The sequence below is a fragment of the Periplaneta americana genome, chromosome 14, assembly GCF_040183065.1.
Source record: "Periplaneta americana isolate PAMFEO1 chromosome 14, P.americana_PAMFEO1_priV1, whole genome shotgun sequence".
Taxonomy (NCBI): domain Eukaryota; kingdom Metazoa; phylum Arthropoda; class Insecta; order Blattodea; family Blattidae; genus Periplaneta; species Periplaneta americana.
Window position 1 is genome coordinate 154,549,472 of NC_091130.1, and position 23,527 is coordinate 154,572,998.

The 23,527-nt window shown below is 35.3% G+C and overlaps 1 protein-coding gene and 1 non-coding gene across 12 annotated transcripts in view; one reads left to right on the plus strand and one right to left on the minus strand.

Annotated features, from left to right (window-relative positions):
• LOC138713882 (protein piccolo-like) overlaps positions 1-23,527 on the minus strand; it is a 281,309-nt gene that overhangs the window by 35,935 nt on the left and 221,847 nt on the right. For 10 of the 11 annotated variants that reach the window (XM_069846380.1, XM_069846385.1, XM_069846384.1 and 7 more), the window contains 8 exons: positions 20,676-20,824; positions 17,776-17,866; positions 16,951-17,076; positions 14,826-14,934; positions 11,430-11,551; positions 7,797-7,921; positions 5,397-5,536; positions 1,140-1,324 (listed from right to left, as the gene is read on the minus strand). In XM_069846380.1, coding sequence (XP_069702481.1) covers positions 1,140-1,324; positions 5,397-5,536; positions 7,797-7,921; positions 11,430-11,551; positions 14,826-14,934; positions 16,951-17,076; positions 17,776-17,866; positions 20,676-20,824 — 1,047 coding nt within the window. Of the gene's footprint in view, positions 1-1,139; positions 1,325-5,396; positions 5,537-7,796; positions 7,922-11,429; positions 11,552-14,825; positions 14,935-16,950; positions 17,077-17,775; positions 17,867-20,675; positions 20,825-23,527 lie in introns of those variants that run through there. The other variant, XR_011336004.1, reaches the window with a different exon arrangement.
• TRNAS-GGA (transfer RNA serine (anticodon GGA)) lies at positions 20,981-21,053 on the plus strand. Its single transcript has one exon. It is a non-coding gene; the product is annotated as a tRNA-Ser (tRNA).

Consider the following 23,527-nt stretch of genomic DNA (forward strand, 5'->3'; position numbering starts at 1 on the left):
AATTAATGCATTAATAAATATTTTGTAATCATATACGACAAAAACAAAGGCAATAACCCGAAACTAATCAATTCAAGCATATCTTTAACAGAATAAAAAAATTAATACATTACAACTTTTACGATGTGATGACTGTGTTTACGAGGTGTGTTCTTAAAGTACCGGTAAGTTCCAAAAGGGTGTAGTAAGTAAACGGGAAGATATTTACAAACCATTTTTGTTGCATTGTATTCCCCACACTTCAATTACTTCTCAACGTAATCTCCACCATTATTGAGGCATTTATCGAGTCGTGGCACAAGTCTTTCTATCCCCTCATTGTAGAATTCACCCGCCTGCGATGTGAACCACTCCCGCACTGCTGTTTTCACTTCATTGTCGCCATCAAAACGTTGACCACCGAGGAACTTCTTGAGGTGCAGGAAGAGATGAAAGTCACTCGGAGCCAAATCCGGGTTGTAGGGAGGATGGTCAATTTGTTCCCAGCCAAATTTCGAGATGAGATTTTGGGTGTCACGAGCTGTGTGTGGCCATCTCCTGACAATTTCATCACTGATGCCATCATCACCATACACCTCACAAAGTTGACGATGAATGTCAGCTGGTTTGATGTTTCTCGCATTCAAGAAATGGATAACAGACCGCATCTCACAGTTGGCGGGGTGCTCGATCACTTTAAACATTTCAACTGATCACAACTAACCACACACACGGACTGAAGCTCTGAAACTGCATGCACAGCTTGCCTGAGGACTGAAGAAGAAAACACGCATGCACAAAATAATGATTGCAGCGATGTGACGGCTATAATTGAAAACGGAACTTACTTTAAGAACACGCCTCGTATTTTGGGATTTCATAAGAAAAGTGGTTCTCAATCAGGAAGAAAATCGTATACAGAGTGATTCAGGGGGAAAGGACCATACTTTAACGAGTAGGCTAACAGTATGGATGATTCTAAAGGAAAAACATCATATAAATATATGTCTTATTCTCAACAGTTTTGAAGAAAACCAATCGAAGCCATGAGGAATGGGAGCAGTGCAGATGATAGTAAATTAATCGTGCATGCCTTCTCAGTTCTTGTTCCAGAGAACGCCTCAACTACTCGACATGTTTTCCAGATGATGTGGTTGTACCTGCAAGATCCAATAATACACCTCCAAGGGAGTGATTTGGGTGATAGATGTCATAATTCCAGGCAGTTATCTCCAGGTAGCGAGTATGCAGTTCCTCTGGTGAAACATTTTCATACACCATTGTTGTGTTCCACTCAGGATCGCACGTCCGTGAGAAATAACGCGTCCGACGCTGGTTCTCGACACTGGAAAAGAACACACATACACAATCAAAACAGAGCCCAGACATTCTGGTTCGAATGTAATAAAGATCGGTAGATGGAATTTGAGAGGGAAAGCAGGGAGATGCACTATCACCTTTACTTTTTAACTTCGCTCTAGAATATGCCATTAGGAAAGTCCAGGATAACAGAGAGGGTTTGGAATTGAACGGGTTACATAAGCTTCTTGTCTATGCGGATGACGTGAATATGTTAGGAGAAAATACACGAACGATTAGGGAAAACACGGAAATTTTACTTGAAGCAAGTAAAGCGATCGGTTTGGAAATAAATCCCGAAAAGACAAAGTATATGATTATGTCTCGTGACCAGAATATCGTACGAAATGGAAATATAAAAATTGGAGATTTATCTTTCGAAGAGGTGGAAAAATTCAAATATCTTGGAGCAACAGTAATAAATATAAATGATACTCGGGAGGACATTAAACGCAGAAAAAATATGGGAAATGCGTGTTATTATTCGGTTGAGAAGCTCTTATCATCCAGTCTGCTGTCCAAAAATCTGAAAGTTAGAATTTATAAAACAGTTGTATTACCGGTTGTTCTGTATGGTTGTGAAACTTGGACTCTCACTCTGAGAGAGGAACATAGGTTAAGGGTGTTTGAGAATAAGGTGCTTAGGAAAATATTTGGGGCTAAGCGGGATGAAGTTACAGGAGAATGGAGAAAGTTACACAACACAGAACTGCACGCATTGTATTCTTCACCTGACATAATTAGGAACATAAAATCCAGACGTTTGAGATGGGCAGGGCATGTAGCACGTATGGGCGAATCCAGAAATGCATATAGAGTGTTAGTTGGGAGACCGGAGGGAAAAATACCTTTAGGGAGGCCGAGACGTAGATGGGAGGATAATATTAAAATGGATTTGAGGGAGGTGGGATATGATGATAGAGACTGGATTAATCTTGCACAGGATAGGGACCGATGGCGAGCTTATGTGAGGGCGGCAATGAACCTTCGGGTTCCTTAAAAGCCATTGTAAGTAAGTAAGATGGAATTTGATAGATTTCAACTTCACACGACTGTCTAAATACTCATAAAGAGTAAGACAGAAACAGAAAATAATGTTTTGAATATTATGAGACAAAGATGTAACGATACAGGAAATCAACAAATGTTTAGTTACACGAATAACAAAACATCACTACAAAATTACAGGAAAGTTAAAACTGTATGGAGTCAAGAATCATATGCATAACTATATGTGATAGACATGCTAGAATTGGTTTTGCATGGATTAGGTTGGGAGTGTGGAAATTCAGAGGTTTTAGGGATAATATAATGACAGATGTATTTATGTGGCGAAATAAAAACTATAAAGCACATATTGTTAACATGTGTTGAGTCAGATTGGAATGAACGCAGTTTTATGAAAAGGGAATAATTTTAGTAATGAAATTGTTTTAGCCAAATTTTCAAGCATTACAAATGAACAGATAATAAAATCCTTAGGAACATAACTTGAATGAGGGAAATAAATAAGTTAAAAGACATGTAAAATAAATTTTAAAATGTATGTGTGCATATAATGTAAGAAGGTCTACCTATGTAAGGTAGGTGTCCCTGATATGGCCATGCTAAGGTTTGAGAATTTTTCTAGCCGCCATTTTGAAAAAAAATGTAAATCACTTTTTTCTTACTCGTTCTCAGTCTAATGGACTTTCTTAAAACAATTTCCTTTCCCAATAAAAATAGCTTTAATTGTCCAAAAAGTCCCAAATTCCAAAAGTCTACCTAGTGGCCTATCAGGAACATGTGCACATGATATGGCCACCCTTGTTCCATGTTCTACAAATGGGGCTCAGAATGTTAGGAGTCAATGGAGAACTTACAGAAGACAAACGGAATATTCTCTGGCACAGCTGTTTTCTTGTTCTGGTGTCAAGGTGGTTCTCCCATCTAACTTTGACTTCTTTAATGGGCCATCTTTCTCCAAATAGCAGTGTAAAGTACGTTTAGGCTCACAAAACGTTTTACTTGCGCCTTGAACTGAGAACTTTCCACTCTTTATACCGCTCACTGCCTTGGACATGGCTTCTTCAGGCCATAATCCCCTCTTATTCATGTTGACCGACATTATTTTATATCTGAATCAAAATTTCTGAAGCTTCCACTAAAGTGAATACTTAAGTTATATGGACTGTATTGTCTACTAATGCCAAACATTTCTAGCACATTTGCAAAAAGAAAAAAGTTTCCATTACAACGTAACGTATTTTCTACCTATTCAGATTAAAAAACACATGATTATGACGTCATTTTTTCTTACAATACAATATTTTTGCGTAATCCCAGCTATAAGGCATGTAAATTTGTCAGGTGAAAAAATAAAAGTGAAATGAACTTGATATGGCCATGGTGCATTTGATATGGCCATATCAGGAGCAGGTAAGCTTTCACGAAAATCGTTTGATTATGAACAACTCGTAAAAGATACGCCATCAACGACAACACCAATCAACAGAACATTAAAAACTGAATGGAGTACGATGGTTTTCATGAAACAAGCATTTGAAAAACATGCATAAAACAAAGGAGACACCAGAGAAAAATAAGAAGAAGTCACATGAAAACAGCAAAACAGACAACTGACGTCATATTGCTCAACCTGACTGGATGGGAAACGATCAAGTGACATACCAGGATGCCCTTTCATTGGATGCTGCTGCAATTTAGCTGATTTTTTGGTTAACTAACTCACAATAGGGGGGTGGTCATATCAGGAACAGGGGCGGCCCGTCCTTATGTGCTACAGTGCTACAGCACAATGATAATTTTTGCTCAAATAATGTATTTGCAATACCACCATAGTATTTGATCTGTCATTTGACAATTTCCCGTGGTTATGTTCATGACGCGTTATAGAGTGTTTAGTCTTCGCTCTTCGCTCTTTGGTGCCTCAGGGGGTTCTTTGTGCTACTCAAAACTCTACATGAAAATGTAGACAACTAATGCGCATGTGCAAAGCTGAAATCACTGCTCTGATTGGCTATTTTTACGCGGGGAAGTGCTGTAGTCAGCTTCAGCACAACACAGCTTGGAGATTGCAAAAGTAAAGCGTAACGAAAGAGTGCTTGTTTGTGGAAGAACTCGGAACTATGTACAATGTGTTTGGTAATTCAAGTGTCCAACCACTGCTGCCATCTACCTGGTTTTTGAGGTTCCTCCTGAATCAGTCAGTCCAGAAAATTGAAGCCAAGGAATTACGTGACAGTAAAATTCAGGAAACTACTTATCGTTTCAGTCTTTAAGCTACCTAGACGCAACAAAATTGTTAAACAGCAAATTTTTTGACAATTTTTCGCATAATTTTCCTGAACGCGAACTTGAAGTTGCTGTCAACAGCTATACTGTACTGAACAAAAGAGTGTTAAAGACACAACTTGTAGTTCTATATGGAAGACCCGACTTCCGAAATATAGATGCAGCTGTTCAATTGTTACAATACATAACATAGCCTCCAACAATTCATAGGATCCATTCTGTGAAGTAACGAAGTTGTTAAATATTTTGGTTACAACACCAATGACCACTGCTGAGCCAGAAAGATGTTTTTCTTTCTTTAAACGCATAAAAACGTTTTTAAGGAACACTATGTACCAGGATCGCCTCACTGCTCTTGCAATACTGTCAATGGAAATGAGTATGATGTCCAAGATGAAGGGTTTAACACCAGGGTAATTGACAGGTTCTGCAGTAGGAAGGAACGTCGTATGGACTTCACATTTCGTCACTACGCGAATCTCAAATTAAGATAAATACATATAAATGTATACAGTAGGCCGATATAGAGATTGTAGCACACTCATTAATTTGACCACCAGCCACTACTGATCAGGAACATGGCCATAACAGGAGCACCCACCTTATATATAAAAATTATATGTTGATAAGTGAGTGATAGCTATATGACTAGAGGTCTATGCTGTCATTCAACATTGTAATGCACTACAACCAAATAAATAAATACAAATAATAAAAAAAAGAATGAAAGCAATACACAGATACCTAAGTTAAACGACACTTACTTCCTTCCAGGCAGAAGATACACTTTGATCAAAGGATCGGGTGGAATGCCCTGACACATAGGTAGGCTCCTTGCTCTCTTCACAATAACGTACAGTATGTGTGCAGTCTTGTCATAGCACACTTGGAGCTGAACTTCTCCCTAGGGACAAAATTGGCAACATATGATATATTCTAATACGACATAATAAATGCTCAGAATACAGACTACTGAGGTCTTTGGAAGAAAAAAGAGGTGAAGCTCCCATTGTTCTTTATGCAAACACAGTCATGATCGGATCTTGTTAGCCAATATAGTAATTTTCTGAATTCTTAGGTATTTACATTTTTTGTAGTTTCTATGCAAATCATTTTATAACATCTTTCTGATTTGTTGTGAAGCATGCCACACCTGTACTTATTATCTTGTCTCTGCACTAAAATTATTTAATTATAACGAAATAGTACATTATGCAACGAGCCTATAATGATAGTAATTAAGACGCGAGGATGTTTATTAAACGAGCGCGAGTTTCATAATTTTCATACGAGCGTCTTAATTACCATTATAGGCAAGTTTCATACGACTTTTTATCCTCGACCATATCTCTAACTTAAAATTATTCATAAGTAGTCATGTTATTCTTATGTGACTGGGGAGCGAACTGACCTTGTGCAATCTCGTAAATTGTGAGATGTGCGCAGACGCGAAAGTATTTATTTTTTCCAGGCAACGAAGGTCGACGACCTTGATATAATATACAGAATAAGATAAACGTTAAACTTGATATAACTTTGAAATTGAATTCGACATTGGAAAACGAGATGACAAATTGAATTTATTTGAATATTATTTACAATTAACGCTAATTATTATAGTAAGAGAACATAACCTTCTGCGATGGTATTGGATTTCCAGCCTGCGTGATGTTTTGCTAGTTGTCTTTCGATTGCATATCCAAGAATAATCGAAAACCTGAACTTTAATGAATAGGTGTACTTTAATGACATGCATTAAAGGACTGCTACCAGGTGTATAATTACTACATTTCGGCATGGTCGAGCATAAATTAATTATACATCTTGATTACACAACTTTTAACACTGTATCACTTCGGAATCACATAACACAAACAAGCTGCATTCTGAACAATGATACACAGACTACCCAACATACCAATGAACCAACAAGATTACAACGAAGAGCTAAATACAATCAAGTACATAGCACAAGTACAACCCTAACATAATAGACAACATAATACGTAAGACAAAACATAATCAAAAAAACATAAGAATACAACACAAACACAAGAACACAAAAAAATACATCACACTAACATACGAAAACAAAAACACACACAAAATTGCAACCTCATTCAAGAAATTAAATTACAACATCGCACACAGAACAAATAACACTCTACAAAAACATCTCAACACACAAACAACACAAACAAACAAATACAACCACACAGGCGTATACAAACTCAAATGTAGCACCTGCAACAACTTCTACATAGGACAGACAGGCAGATCATTTCAAACACGTTACAAAGAAGACATCACAGCCATACAAAATTACAAAACACCTCCACATATGCAGAACACATCACAAATGCTAACCACACCCACAGAGACTTCAACACAGACATGGAAATACTGTACTACACATCCAACCAAAAAGCCAGAAACTAAACACACTAGAACAATATGAAATATACAGACACACGAAAACACACCCCAACGAAATTCTCAACACACAACTCAACTTCAAAACACACACACTCTTTGACTCTACACTATACCACAGGAACACACCCTCACAGGAAACAGAACAAGTGGCGCCAAGACCAACAACGACCAGTTCTGAAGATGATCAAAAAATAGGTCGAAACATGTAAATGAGGTACGTTGAAATTTAACACAGGAAAGTCTTACCATACATATTCCGAAAATTAATTGGTAGATAGTTTAATAACAAGTATGATGATTTTGTTGATACAGCTACACCTTAGATGGTTAGTATAAAGTTATTTGAATCTTACATACGTCGAGAGATGCACTGTACTAATTACACATGAAAACATGGGAGCTGTATGCATTTTTGTGAGTAACGGAAAAAAGACCTCAAGCAGGATTCGAACCCGGGTCCACTTATTTTCAGTCAGACATCCTAACCATTACCCCAGAGCGGTGGACTATTGTAGCAACTTACAGAAGTGACAGATGAACGTCACAATGAAGTAACCGCTGTAGCAAGTTGTATTGCAATTGGAACTTGCTTTGTCACACATAATCATTACAATGAATTCCTAATCTTATTCGACCAAAATGTCAACTTCGTCATATATTTATTGATTTTGCGCGAAATTACCGACTACTACTATTATTAAGGGTACTGCTAAGCTGCTGTTCCTCACTTTGTTAGGGGGCGGATGAGGTGATTGGTGAGATCCAGCATCGGGTTCCTCCAGTTCTACAGAGGAGCAGGTTCTTTTCTCACATTCAGACATCTTTCTTTCACTACCATCCACACAATTAGGAGCTGAAAACATAACCATCATGAAGAATTAGATAACAGTTACGTATAAGAATTGGAAAAGAAAAATGTTCATTTACTGAAGTTACTTAACAAACATTTTAATCCATGTTGAATCTTTCGTACACTACTTTTAACACTTGAATATAAATAATTGATTAAATGGCGATCTTACTCGTGTTAATTATGTAAGCATGTGCGGCTTACAGCTGTTTCGGTGCTACTTGACACCATCCTCAGAGCCTTCTGTATCTCGGCGCCATCTCAACTTCACTGCTTGTTTTCTGGGTGCGTTCATGTGTTGAAGAGTTGTGTCAAATAGTGTGTGTGTTCTGAAATTGATCTGTGTGTTGAGAATTTGATCAGGGTGTGTTTTAGTGTGTCTGTATATTTCATATTGTTCTAGTGTGCTGAGTTTTTGGTTTTTGGGTTGTATGTGTAGGATTTCCATGTCTGTATTTATGTTATTGTATGTTAGTTTCTACATTGGACAGACAGCAGATCATTCCAAACTCGATACAAAGAACACATTAAAGCAATAACCAGAGGACACAATACATCTACATATGCCGAACACATAACTAATGCTAACCACACATACAATAACATAAAGACAAACATGGAAATCCTACACATACAACCCAAAAACCAAAAACTCAACACACTAGAACAATATGAAATATACAGACACACTAAAACACACCCTAATCAAATACTCAACACACAGATCAATTTCAGAACACACACTATTTGACACAACTCTTCAACACACGAACGCACCCACACGGCAGGCAGCGAAGCTGAGATGCCGCCGAGACACAGAAGGCTCTGAGGATGGTGTCAAGTAGCACCGAAACAGCTGTAAGCCGCACATGCTTACATAATTAACACGAGTAAGATCGCTATTTAATCAATTATTTAAACATTTTAACATACTGGACGGAAACATGATTCATGTCAGCAACAAATTTGAGAAGAGTAGAAGTAGCAGATATTAAATTCTTCACGGCAATCGAAAGAATTTAAAGAAGGCAAAGAATCACAAATGACACAGTGAGGAAAAATCTGATAATAAAACATTTAATATAAACTCCATGTTTCAGTGCAAGAATCCTGTAATCCTTACATAGCTTTTTGTGAGAAAATCAAAGCTAAAGAAAATTGTAAGCTATTATCAGGCAATTTTTTAAAATGTCATATTGAGAGTTCAGATAAGTTCGTGAATTATAATATCAAATAGGCCTAGTCTGTTTTATTTTCAGTCTATCACAATTATTTTAAACTATTTTAATTCTTCAACTTCGGCACATTGTTTGTCATTTAAATATACTGTCTCTAAATACAACCATATTTACTGGAATGTTTTTTATCTGAATGTTTTAATTTAATACTATGTTTGACGCCATTTGACCTCTTTAAAATGAGCAAGCAAGGTTAAATTTTTACTTGTGTTTTATATGTGTTTTTTATCTTTATATTTTTTCACCTACGTTCAATTGTCTTGTTTGTTAGTGAATTACATCACCTGAAGATGACTTACATAAAAAAAGTCGAAAATATTCGTGATGCATATTAATATATTGTAATTGATGTAACAGAATCTATTCCTGCTGCCATAACTTGATAAGTGATAGACTGGAAATAAAACAAACTATTTGATATTATATTATCAGGCAGTTCATCTCATTTGACGATATGTATCAGATGAAAAATAATCGTTTGTCTACATCTGAAGTCTGATTAGTGTAATATATAGCTAATCGGCAATGTATGCAATGGAGGGGGAAAGAAATTGGAAACCCTACCTCATTATCTCCTGGCCTAGTTGCCTCATAAATGGTTGGTATCACTTGTGAGATTCAGACCTGTCTTCGGACAGTTAACTAAACAACAACTACATACCGGTAATCAGTAATGGCACTCCACTTCACATAAGGATCTTAGGATCTTGTTAACAAAAATAGACAATATATTTTATTAGGTGCAATTGACATTTTGCTGTACTTGGCTAAGCAAGAAATAGGTTTCAGAGGGTATAGTAGCGAATGTTCATTTTTTCATTATGTATGTATAAGTATATAGGTATTTGTCTATTTTATGCATGTGAGCACATTCATATGCTTATATATAAGAATACGTATCTATACTAATAATAAATCTGTAGCCGAAATTTTTCTTGTTATTTTCGATTTTCTAAAAATAATTGGTCCTAACATATATAATTAACCACCCTGAAGCCGAAAATCGCTTTTCTGAAATTTTTGTTTGTATGTCTGTCTGTCTGTCTGTCTGGATGTTTGTTACCTTTTCACGCGATAATGGCTGAACCGATTTATATGAAAATTGGAATATAAATTAAGTTCGTTGTAACTTAGATTTTAGGCTATATGGCGTTCAAAATATTTTATTTAAAAGGGGGGTTATAAGGGGGTCTGAATTAAATAAATCGAAATATCTCACTTATTATTGATTTTTGTAAAAAATGTTACATAATAAAGGTTTCTTTAAAAATGATTTCCGATAAGTTTTATTAATTGCAAAATTTTGATAGGACTGATATTTAATGAGATAAATGAGTTTTAAAATTAAAATAACTTGAATCTAAGACTGTATAATGAAATAAAAAACAAATGACTGCCTCTATAAGGGGCCTTGGACAACAACAATCGAAAGCTATTAAACATAGCGTACAGAGAATGTTTCTGCGTTTGTATGAAGTAATATCGGATGCTAAATTAACCGATTTGTGTAATTAATTATTATTTCACCATTGGAAAGTGTAGTTTCTCTAGATGGACATAATGCTATAATGTTATTACAGTAACTTCTGACTGAATCGAGGACAGGTAAGATTAAAATAGCTTCTTATGCATAGAAAACTTAATAGGCTATTTTGTACATTCATTAAACTATGGTTGCATGTAATAACAAATAAGAAATATGTTAAAGGAATTGTCATTGCACCAAATGAGTGATCTCTGGACCAAAAGGATCGCATTTTAATTATTTAAACACAATTTAAATTAAGTAACATATTAAATGATTTATCCTTCTATCAAACACGGATGTTCCCTGGATCAAATGTCCTATTTTAATTATGTAATTACTTTATATTTATTTCTAACAGGTGCAGCGGAGCGCACGGGTACGGCTAGTTTATGAATAAAATTAGTTTATCATCCTTTTGTGCTTCCTCTCCCCCCCCCCCCCCAAGGAAATCGTTCTATTTCCGCCTATGAGGAAAATTTATTCAGAATATATAAATTATGTTTCATATCTCCTGGGGTTTAAAATGCGATCATATAAGTGTAAAAACGAATAAACGAAAAAATAGTAGGCCTAGAGATTATATCCGAAATAAATTAACATGGGAGGTATGGGAATTTTGCAGGGACCTCTGAAGGAAAAAAAAAAGTAATGTGTGAAAAATGCATATTGGTAAGTGGTGGACGTATAAAGTAAATTTTGCTTTATACATTTTAATGTTTTTCTTGCCAAGGGAATTCTTTATTACCTTGCATGTTGTACGATGATGTATTACTGTTATTCCCATTGTGATCCAACTGATTGTTGTTGTGGTGGTCTAGAGATTGGATGCTGCGCCGTGGTGGCTTCGGTGGTGCAGATGATCTGGAACTTGAACGTAAAAAGAAACTAATATTTTTTTCACACGTTAATATTTTTAAATATTACATAATTCAATATAAGGACAAAGGTTCATGGTTTTTAAGTATTGCTAAATGTGTTGATTTGTGTTTTTTCACTAGATTTAAAATTACAAGTTTCTTGTTTATGTTCGTTACTACCTTAACCTAGTTAATTAATTAGGATATAATTATGGTACCTACCTAAATTAGTCACTCATTTAAAGTTTTGTGACAGCAATCTGTATAGATATTTTCGTGTGGTTTTACTTTGTTTATAGTTTGATATTATTTTTATTATTGTAGTTGTATTTCTGGTGGTGTGGAAGAGAACCCTTGATAGACTTAAATACACCAGAATAAAAAAAAAAAAAGAGGCACTCGCATGTCAATAACATTTATGGTGAATGTAGAGTATCCAACGCCCACTGAACGAATATTTCACTTTTATCACTGCCAATGTTGCGCTATAATCGTATATGCAAGGTAGGCTATAACAAAAATCTAAACTAACCAAACCTAACCTGTCAAAGAAGCAACAAGTTATACTAAATATGTGTAAAATTGGCCTATGTCTCTATAGTGGGCGGGACATAAGTGACATTGACCAAAAATAATTTGTGACAATTTTTCACTATCTAGTCCATCCTCACCTTGACGCAAGGATTATGTTTCAGAATGTGTAGTACTATTAGCAATTTATCCTTAGAGTATCACAAAATAATGTACCGCTAATTTTTTTTATTGTTCAGCTCACATAGGCGAGTTTTATAACATAGAAATACAAATAGGCCTACACAAAATACGCGATAATGTGAATTGTTCTCATTTTGCCGATGTTTTGCACAATTTCTTTACACTTCTTCCCAAAACCTCAAAAAACGCACTTCTGAACAAGAGCCCTCTTGCTTCTGAATCGTGAAATAATGCGAATTCATATAATAACGCGAAAAAACGACATACCTGTAATTCAAGTTTTAACCAGATTCCAGCAATTCCGATTGTACCGCGAAATCTTAACAATAATGTATTTTAAGTAATATTTGAATAATTTCAGCCTTTTTTCTTTTTCCGATGGGACATTTGGTACCGCCATTTTGTCAACAAATGAAAGTACAGCCAGGCAACATTCAAAACATTGCGCTTCTGCTCTCGAATCACGCAAGACGACATACTTCTACACCTACTATAATTGATAATGAGAAGCGTGACAGAGAAGTACCACAGTCTAGTAGGCCTACATACAGTCACGAAGCTTGAGTTTATGAGGGTACTAGGAACAATAGACTGCAGGTACTATTTTGCATTGTCTGTAATGAGGCGATAGTAGCGACCCTAATGGTTAGCAACTATCTATGGATGCATATTTATTACGTATTGAGCTTCGTGATTGTATATACTAGACTGTGAAAGTACCGTAGGCCATTTTACACTTTAGATTTTTTTGCAGCCCCTTCGTCCGCTAGTGACGTATTTGGTGACGTATGTTACGTTCGTAAAACTTCGGAAAGAATCGTAAGGGATCGTTGCATGTGTTCCTTCAACAACGACCTCAATCAGAAAGCAAGGATCTCAACGAAAAATTCTTTCCTGAGCCTTCTTGTACTTCGGCCTGAATAATTTATCCGTCTTGACCTGTTCTGAGTAGATGAATATCATCCACAGTGGCAAATCTCAAACGAGATGCCATGTTTTAACACTGAATTAGACCTACAGTAAACTTTATTCACGTTCACATTATCCGCCTATAGCAGGGATGCAAAACTGTGCTACAATTGTGGCACACGTCACAAGCTAGAACATTTAACTCAGTGATCGTCAGCACTTGCTGAAATGTGCTATAGGTACGCGGTGCCATCCCATGTGCACCATCGTGCAGCAGGGAGAGATAGAGAGCATACCAGCTAGCAGAGCCCCAGCGTGCTCTGTGCTGACGACCCCTGATTTAACTCATCCCTTCCTTTCACCCATGTGGGTAGAATATCTGTATGACTACATGATATGAATTTATGTAATAGTCTTGGTAAACAGTAATCTGAAAATTTTCACAAATAAAGATGTGCAATTAAAATATCAATACTATGTCAATTTTATTTACAGTCCAATGTTAACCTCGTTTCTAGAAGCTTCATTACTTGTACTAATGTGAAGCATAAGTATCTTTTCTTTCCTGCTTCTTGAATTCCCCCTTTTTTATCACAAATTTCCCACTCTTAAATTGCATACATGGAAGCAATGTGCTTTTCTGAAATAAATTGACTTCTCTTTATTGTACAGATACCACAAGACTACGTCTACTTGGTATCTAAATGATCAGGGACTTTCACAGTTATTTGCTACTAAAATGTATGTCACATGGCTGCCATGAAGTTAGTTCGAAGGTACAGTGCATTACTTTCTTAATTCCACTGTAGGCCTACCGGAAACTAGAATGACAATGAACTGCAGAGATAATATAAATGTTGTTGTTGTTTTCCAATGCCAGGCGTTTGACAATAAAGTCATTTGACCTCTTGCACTCCAATATTTTTCAAAGATATTGTCATGGTTAGCCACTGAAGCACAGATTTTGAGGTGTTCCGAATCCATTTCTTGATTTGAAATGCACAATGGGCAGTTAGGGGACTGATATATTCCAATTCTATGCAGGTGTTTGGCCAAACAATCATGGCCTGTTGCCAATCTAAATGCAGCTACAGACGATTTTCGTGGTAAATCGGGAATTAACTGTGGATTATGATGCAGAAAGTTCCATTTTTTCACTTGAGATTGTGTTATCAAATTTTGTTTGTTGAAGTCTAAGTATGGAGATTTAATAAATCTTTTCACAGAGTAATACGTAGATTTAGTAACAGGTCTGTAAGTAGCAGTGCTGCCCTTCTTTGCTAAAGCATCCACATTCTCATTTCCCAAGATTCCACAATGGGATGGTATCCATTGGAATACAATTCTTTTATTGAGTGATATTAATTGAGAGAGCATTTTAGTTATTTCTGCTGTTTGAGTTGAAGGTGTGTGTCTAGAGACTATTGATAGAATAGCTGCTTTAGAATCTGACAATATAACTGCATTCTTAAATTTATTGATGTAACAGAAACTCAAAAGAACTAGACCCAATACTCTCTTACTTCATCAAAATTTTCATTTGGATTTGTTGGGCTCTCGCTTCCAGTGTAGAAAATTGGCTGTATAGTGTTTCGATTAATAATAGACTAGTAGTATATTGCTAATTTGAAAGTATGACTCAATAAAATATTTAAACTTACCTCTTTACAACTATTTCAACTTCGCCTTCAGTTTGAGAAACTAGTTTTTGAACTTCTTCGAAGGTCTTCCCCATCAGAGGCGTTCCGTTCCACTCCAGAACTTGATCCCCTGAAATTTAAAAACAATAATAATGTTCAAACAATCAGAAATTTCGGTAAAATAACGTATTGATTAGATAAATAATATATAATAACCAAATAAATCAATAGGCTGAATCATGAATTAACAATGGACAATGGCAAGAAATAAAAAAAAAATATGCAATGAATTAATGAATTAGAAACCATTAAAATTATTGATTTGATCTAAAGGTGATTCATTTAAGCTTTATTAAAGAAACTGAAGGATATTATTCGCTTTAAACAGCTTTTATAATTAAGTCTATATTGACTAATTAAAGATGAGTTAAAAGACAACCTTTTGGAATTAAGTTTGTGTTGAAGTAATAAGTGTCAAGAATTTTAAACAACAAAAATGTCAGCTTTACACTTTCACATAATTGTATAAAGTGGTAGTGTACAAGAGACTCAAGATGGATTCTCAAGACAACACAAGTCAACTAGTACACAAATACAGGTCAGTGCACATCAAGACTATCAAAGCCTCACTCAATATCAGATTCAACCACATATGTTTAAACCAAGAAATCAGATCGAAACAACACACAAACACACCCTTACAACAAGCAGCGATATCAAGATGACACTATGATCCAGTAGGCTCTGACAATGATGTATATACCGAAACAGCTGTAAGCCCACGTGCTTAAATATATAACACTAGTAAGTTGCCCATTTATCAATCTTCTATTAAAATATTTTCTCCTCTAGAGTGAATTTGCTAGAGTGAGCTTATTCTGAAAGTCGTTTGTATATAGAACCAGGATTTCAATGATATGTGTTACCGGTACATATCACTTTCTAACACCTCCGAAGGAAATGAATTCAGTAGTAACATAACTGCAACTACAGGAGATATGGATAGTACAGATTATGTTAATCAAGCCTGGTTTTTCAACTTATGCTGGATTTAAGAACCCACTGGTGACAGAATTTATATCTCAAGGGATAAATGTTATGTTTTATTTAACGAAGCTCGCAACTGCAGAGGTTATATCAGCGTCGCCGGATGTGCTGGAATTTTGTCCCGCAGGAGTTCTTTTACATGCCAGTAAATCTACTGACATGAGCCTGTCGTATTTAAGCACACTTAAATGCCATCGACCTGGCCTGGGATCGAACCCGCAACCTTGGGCATTGAAGGCCAGCGCTATACCAACTCGCCAACCAGGTCGACTCTCAAGGGATATGATGGATTAGCGTAAAGTAACATTTTCTTCAGAGGAAATTTGTAGAGACCAACGCACGTATTTTTTTTAATAATTATCTAAGAGACTTCACACAGAGCTTCACTATTAGACCTACTAACAAGTAAATCTAATAATTTCTGGTTTAATAAAAAAAAAAGAAATTATTCCAGAAATCCCACGTAAATCTGCAGTAGCAAAATTCAGACTGCTTACAGAACACGATTATTTGGCCAAACACTTGAATAAAATAGGAATTTACACAAATCCAAATTGCCCTCTATGCAACAAAGAAGAAGAAATGACTGAAGATCATCTACAAACCTTGAAGTTCTACCTGATGGATTCACCACAGAGAAATATTGGAGAGCAAGAATGCTAATGGCTTCGTTGCCAAAGCCCGGCATTAGATAACAACAACAACAAGTAAATCTGACTTCTATTGTATAATCATTCTTTTTCTTACATATCATTGCCCCTTCATCTTTCCATTTACTCTTCCTCCATTATTACGTAAGCATTTTTTCTCATCCAAGAACACAAATTCCTCTAAAACTTGGTCCGTGGAGAAACTTCCGGGCTTATACTGCGTTGTCTTGGTGCTAGTAGCTGACGTTTCGAGCACTGCTACTAGCACCAAGACAATGTGGTATAAGACTGGAAGTTTCTCTACAGACCATGTACACTGGCCATGGAAGCCTATGCCAACACTTAACTCCTCTAGAACTATCTGAATAACATGGCATGCTATAGCAACACTTATTTGATCAATTACTACATATAAAAGTCTTACAGCGTTATTCAATAAACAGTCTTACCTTCCTTTATTTCTCCAAGGGACTCAACAACTCCACCTGGGTAGATTCGGGTCACAAATGCTCCAAGTTGTCCTCCGGTGCCTGGTATTTCTTTCCCACCTATTACTCTCATTCCAAGACCATTGCCTGAAAATAAATTACTCAATGTTGTTATGTTTTCACTCACAAATTAATTTCACAATAATTTCATTTGTGGTATCTAATTATACAGGCACATGAAATCAAGCTGATTGGACTAATTTATTTTTAATTTCTCTAAGACTAACTAATAATAATAACAATAATAATGATGATAATAATAATAATAATAATAATAATAATAATAATGATAATAGAAATAATGATGATGATGATAATAATAATAATAATGATAATGGAAGTGCTGATGATGATGATGATGATGATAATAATAATAATAATAATAATAATAATGATAATGGAAGTGCTGATGATGATGATGATGATGATGATGATGATGATGATGATGATGATGATGATGATGATGATGATGATGATGATGATGATGATGATAAGTTGCAGCTTCTCAAAGAATGTGGAATGTGTCGAAGTCATACATATCATCAAATAAATATTCACACAGAATTTTCCTGTGATTGGAAGGAATATGCAGATCTTGATTGTGAATCTGGAACTAACCCATTCTATTGTTTCTTTGTTTTGTGTTGAACATATGTATGATTTAAAGAACTAAGTATGGATAGTACTTGATTAGTGTCACTCAAATATAAGAAGGAATAAAATTAAAATCTGCTCCACAAACAACGTGAAATAGGCAACGAAAACACCAGTATCAGTGAACAGTACCTCCAACTGATCTATCCTTGGGGTCTCGTGTCAATAGGAGGCGTTTTACAGGAAAGTCGTATTTCGGCGCTGCATGCTGTATACTGGATGCCTGAAATAAATAAAATGGAAGAATAATCAGAGGATTCCGACTGTTTTATTTTCCCCTCTGCTATTTTTTATTCCTAATGAACTAATGAGCATACTACAGCTCCAAACATTGTATACAAGAAGTTAATTTGTAACAGCATTACTTTTAATGACATTTGTTGCTATAATTTTGTATTTTATTTTTATTTTGGTAGGTTATTTTACGACGCTTTATCAACATCTTAGGTTATTTAGCGTCTGAATGAGGAGAAGGTGATAATGCAGGTGAAATGAGTCCAGGGTCCAACACCGAAAGTTACCCAGCATTTGTTCATATTGGTTGAGGGAAAACCCCGGGAAAAACCTCAACCAGGTAACTTGCCCCGACTGGGACTCGAACCCAGGCCACCTGGTTTCGCGGCTAGATGCGTTAACCATTTGACTCATAAGTAGTAGTACCGGTAGTAGTTGTTACTAAAGATTGAAAATAACATAAAATTCAATATTATCATATCTAAACTTTAAAAAAAGTTCCCAGAATTTTGTTGCTTCGATGATTGTTTGCAATTACAGTAGATCCGAGAACGAAAACAGAAAATAAATAGATTATGGTATGTATAAGAACCTTATTCTTGAATAAGAGGACTCCAAGTAGCAGAAATTGCCACTCGTTTTTGGTCCACTATTAAAAATAAGATTAAAACTTACAAATTTAAAATACGTTTTGATTAGTTACAAGTTCAACTGCATTTCGATCTGGAGAGCATGGTGGAAGTGGAAGATGATTAATTTGAAGGACTGCCAGGGTTTCCATGACTATTGCAGATCGAAACACAACTCCGTTCTGATCCGACAAAAGACACGTCAGTTGGCTTTATTGAACTAGTGTCAGTTAAAAAAAAAGTCTCACATGTTGTGTACTGGTATCTTTTGTTTCTTTTCTTTCTCTTTGATGGCAGAAAGAATTCACTGCATAATTATATCTAACAATAAATAACAATATGAATTTGTATTGTAATTGCAATATCATTATTCACTTTTGAGTACTAGTTTACTTTCCCTGAAAAAGAAAATACCTCTACCGGTATGTGTTTTAGAAAGGCTATTCTTCTATAATATAATGTTACCAATAATAATTTCAGACATCATTGGCTTTTTCCTGTGAGTGGCAAAAACATAAAATGATAATTATGTTAATGAGTAAGGATAGAAATACACATTAGGTATAAACCAATGGATTAGAAATGCATGCTCCAGAACTAAAGTTTTCAGAAACATACATACACACGCGCACACACACATGAATGCTAGAAGAAGACATCTTCTTTCACGAATGAATCTCGTACCGTACTGTAATCAATAATTCATTGATAGCCATTGAAAAAGTCCAGTCTATACATCTTCTTAAGGGGAGAGGATGGTATTTTTTGGTGAAAAATGAGTAAATTAAAAAAAAAAATTTTTTTTCTTTAAAATACTATGTGATATGTGTGGAATGCATAGCATAGGCTAGCATTTTGTGGGTATTTGTGCCCTTATCGGATGTTGAGTCGCCATTTTAAACTTCCTGCGCTATAGATTTTTAAATCACTTGTCCACTTTTATTGTTGTTTCCGGTAAATTAAATTTTCAAAAAAAAAAAAAATCTTTAAAATACCCTTTCATATGTGTGGAATGCATTGCATAACATTTTGTGGGTATTTGTGCCCTTATCGGATGCTGAGACGTCATTTTTAAACTTCCTGCGCTATGGATTTTAAATCACACGCCCACTTTTATTGGTTTCCAATAACTTCATTTTTTTTTGCTACATTGCCAGACAAAAATGGATATAATTTCTTAACTATTAATGATACATGCACGAAATTTAGAACACACATTCTCTAGACTATTAGGAAACGTTTCTCTGTAACAGAATTTTGTTAATTGATTTCATTTTAAAAACATTCCGTTTGTTTGCAAGAAAGGAAATCAGAAATTTGTTATTAAATTGTAATTGTTTATTTTACAAACGTAGGGACAAATATCAAAATTCTATTACAGACAGTTTGTAGAACATGCTTTTGCAAATACATTGCAAAAGAAAGTTTGAATCTATCTTTAAAAACGGTTTAGATATATCAGTTTTAGTACAATCCTGCATTGGGTATATTTTTTTCAAATTTGGGCCCCCAAATAATTTTGTTCAAAGTATTTATATTTGGTTGAGTTCCTACAGCTATGAGCTCTCTACATACAAAAAATTAATATTTTACACCAAACAGGGAAAACGTTTTAAAAAATACCATCCTCTCCCCTTAACAACGGCCTATTTCTTTCTCCATCTTTTAGATAAATGATTTATTATTTCGGAATATGTATTATATGTCTTTCTCATGTTAAATTATTATTATTATTATTATTATTATTATTATTATTATTATTATTATTATTATTATTACTATTATTATTATTATTATTATTATTATTATTATTATTATTATTATTACTTATAATACTAGTGTCATTTCGGTTATGGTTTTGAGCTCACACACGTTATTAAACGAAAATAATACTTAAATGAAGTAGGTCTCAATGTCTGACCATAGACAGATTACTATCATTCAGTATTTAATAACATCATAAATGTTTCACATTGTCGAGTCAAGTCTTGCCAAGGGAAAGATAAATTCTTCATAATTAAAATGTGAGAAATAAAGGTCAGGGATGAAATACAACATGTAAGTACAATATACGGTATATCATGCGTAATACAGGGGAAAGACAGGGAACTAAAATGTCACACATTACAACATCTGTTCTATTATTGCAAATTCAGCTTACGTTCTTACTTGCGCTTTCTTTGGTGGGGCACTTCCCTCACCCCCACTACTAGTTTTTTGTGGTTTTCTTGAGCTTCCCCCAATCGTTCCGTAGTCTTCTGGGTAGGATTGTTGCTGCTTCTTCTTGTTCTGCAATTTGTCTGAATATCGAGGTTTTCCTGCAAGTGGATTAATTGTACAACATTAATGTCTGAGTACCATAACAATCGTTTAGTTTAGTATAAGCAGTGCTGACTAGATCATACGCTATGGACAGTACTCTATAACAGAGTCGCCAGTATAAAAGGATAATTCCGAGCCTTTGGCGTGAGACGAACTCGATAGCTCAGTGGTAGAGCGCCTGACTGGAGAACAGGAAGTCGCAGGTTCGATTCCTGCTCGAGGTTGTGAAATTTTTCTTTCATACCATGGCATGATTGTGACTATAATAGTTATTTAATTCAATAGTTTAGTATTCTTATAGTTTTCCGTCCATCCAGGAAAATGGTTAGTAATTATTCAAATGAAAGTCATGAGTTCTTTCCAAATCCTTGCTCGTTATCTCAACTACTAGCATTCTGTTGCTGAATCGATAATTGAATATAGTTTGCCACTCATAATATTATACAATATATGTATTGTACAGGATAATCTAATTTGGTACATACACTTGCATTACCAGTATGCTTTCTATACACGACACTTACTGAATATTAGAATCCACTACGTGATGGTTGAAATTTCTATTTTCTTCATTTTTCAAGCTAAGTCCTTGATTTCTTGTACACACAATCACGATATGATAGATAATGATGTGGTGAAGTTTCATTTCTGTAAGTCAATTATTCTCTGAGTTATTAACAAAAATATTTTGAAAAATTTGCACATTTCAAAATGAAATGTGTCACTCAAGTTTTCTGTAAAATATCTTAAATTTTTTTTGCAAGACCAGTAGCATATTTAGAAAAACGTCAGGCATTAGTTTTCACATATCTTTGGTATAAAAGGTGGAACAAATTATTGTAACCACTGCATCCTAAAAGTAGAAATTCTCCATTGCTGCTATAAATATTTCATTTTTTATTTCAGAAAGTATTCATTTAATCAAAAACCCATGTGCTATTTTGTTAAACACAGTGAACAGAACATGCAGTAAAAATTTCATGTTCCTAGCATCAAAAATTGTAAGAGCTTTTACGCTTCGAACTTGACGAAATGTGCTGAAAAAAAAAAAGTGTGCGAAAACAGTTTGTAAAATTTGCAATTAAAATTCAAGGGTTCAACCATTTATATATTGCGTAATTTTTATGATTTCGAATACTGTAGAGCATTAAAACTTGCTCAACATATAAATAAGAGATTGCTAATTCATTTTCACAGGAAAACGAAAATGCGATTTTTTACTGGAAATGGTCCAAATTTCATCCATCTCACCCCTTAAAAATAAAAAGGAATATATAGACTACTGTATATGTAGGCAAATATCAACGAACCTTCTCACTGGGCCAAACATAAGAGAATTGTTTCTGATGCAGCAAGAAATTTTGCAGTTTTCTTAACAATAAAATAAAAACAGTATAAAGAAGATGACAGACACATTTTTACATTATACTTACATATATGCTTCACAACAATGCGGTACTTTACATTGTTACCAATAATACTAAGGTGACCATCCATCCCGAATTTTCCAGGACAGTCCCGAATTTTTCTGAAAGCATTTAGAGACGCCAATTTGTCTAGGATTTTGCCAAGATTATGATTTGTCCCGATTTACATTTTTTTTTAATTCATAGTAACTTTTTAAGAGATGTGAACTTTAAAGTTGGCAATACAGTCAGTCAGTTGCCATTGCTGGTGTTGGTATTATATCTCATTCACTTCAGAATTGGCTACCACTCGTATTCAATTCAATGAGAGAGGCTTGCAGTGCCAGTATTCCAATGCTGCATGACTGAACTGGGAGAGACGTTATGAGCCATGTGATTGGCTAAGTGACTAACGTTTTCATTCCACGTGGCACAAAATTTCATTTTTATTTGAGTCATACAAGTACTCCAGGGGCGGCTTTCGAAGGGGGGCTGCGGAGCTGCAGCACCTCCAGACATTTGTGGCTCTTGTCTCGTTTTATGTTGTGAAATACATTTATTATACAGTCTCTATTTAGCGGCTCGAATTGTTTTTTAAATTTCGCTCTCATTGACATGCACGCAATCGTAGTAAAGTCACTTCCTCCCCTGGTGCTGCCAGAGCGAAGCCAAACACAAGGCCAGATTGGTGAAGCCACTTCCTCCCCTGGAGCTGCCAGTCTCGTCTCGGATGCTTTGCGCGTTACTTTTACTCCTCCCCCTGCTGCCCCTCGCCGTGAATCCAGAGTTTCCAAGCGCTGCAAAATTTGCAGCAGTTTGTCAGTAGCGCGCAGTTTTAAATACATTTTCTTTAATGTTGTGAGTATAACAAATGCGACAATGTTTAATTCTGTACAATATTTACAGTCTATTCAGTTCAGTACCTTAAAATTCAGGAGAAATGTGAAATTAAGTGCCCATCAGTTGAATCTCATAACGGAAAGAGCCGCTAAACAAAACAGCCTACAAAGCTCGCATATTTTTTGCTGATTTATCCAGTATCCCTGCTTTCTTCTCTCGATCTCCACACAGTCTGTATTAGATTAATGTGTTTCAAAGACAATTCCATCAGCTGGGGCAACAAGATGGAGTTTTAAAATAAGAACAGTAAATGTTGTTCATGAGAAGGAGCCATTGCTAGAATGTTTTCAAACCATAATGGAATCTGAAACATCTAACATCACAATAAATGAGGCAAGCGCCCTGGTGCGTACTCTTGAAAATCCTGAATTCAAATTTCTGGCTCAGTTTTTT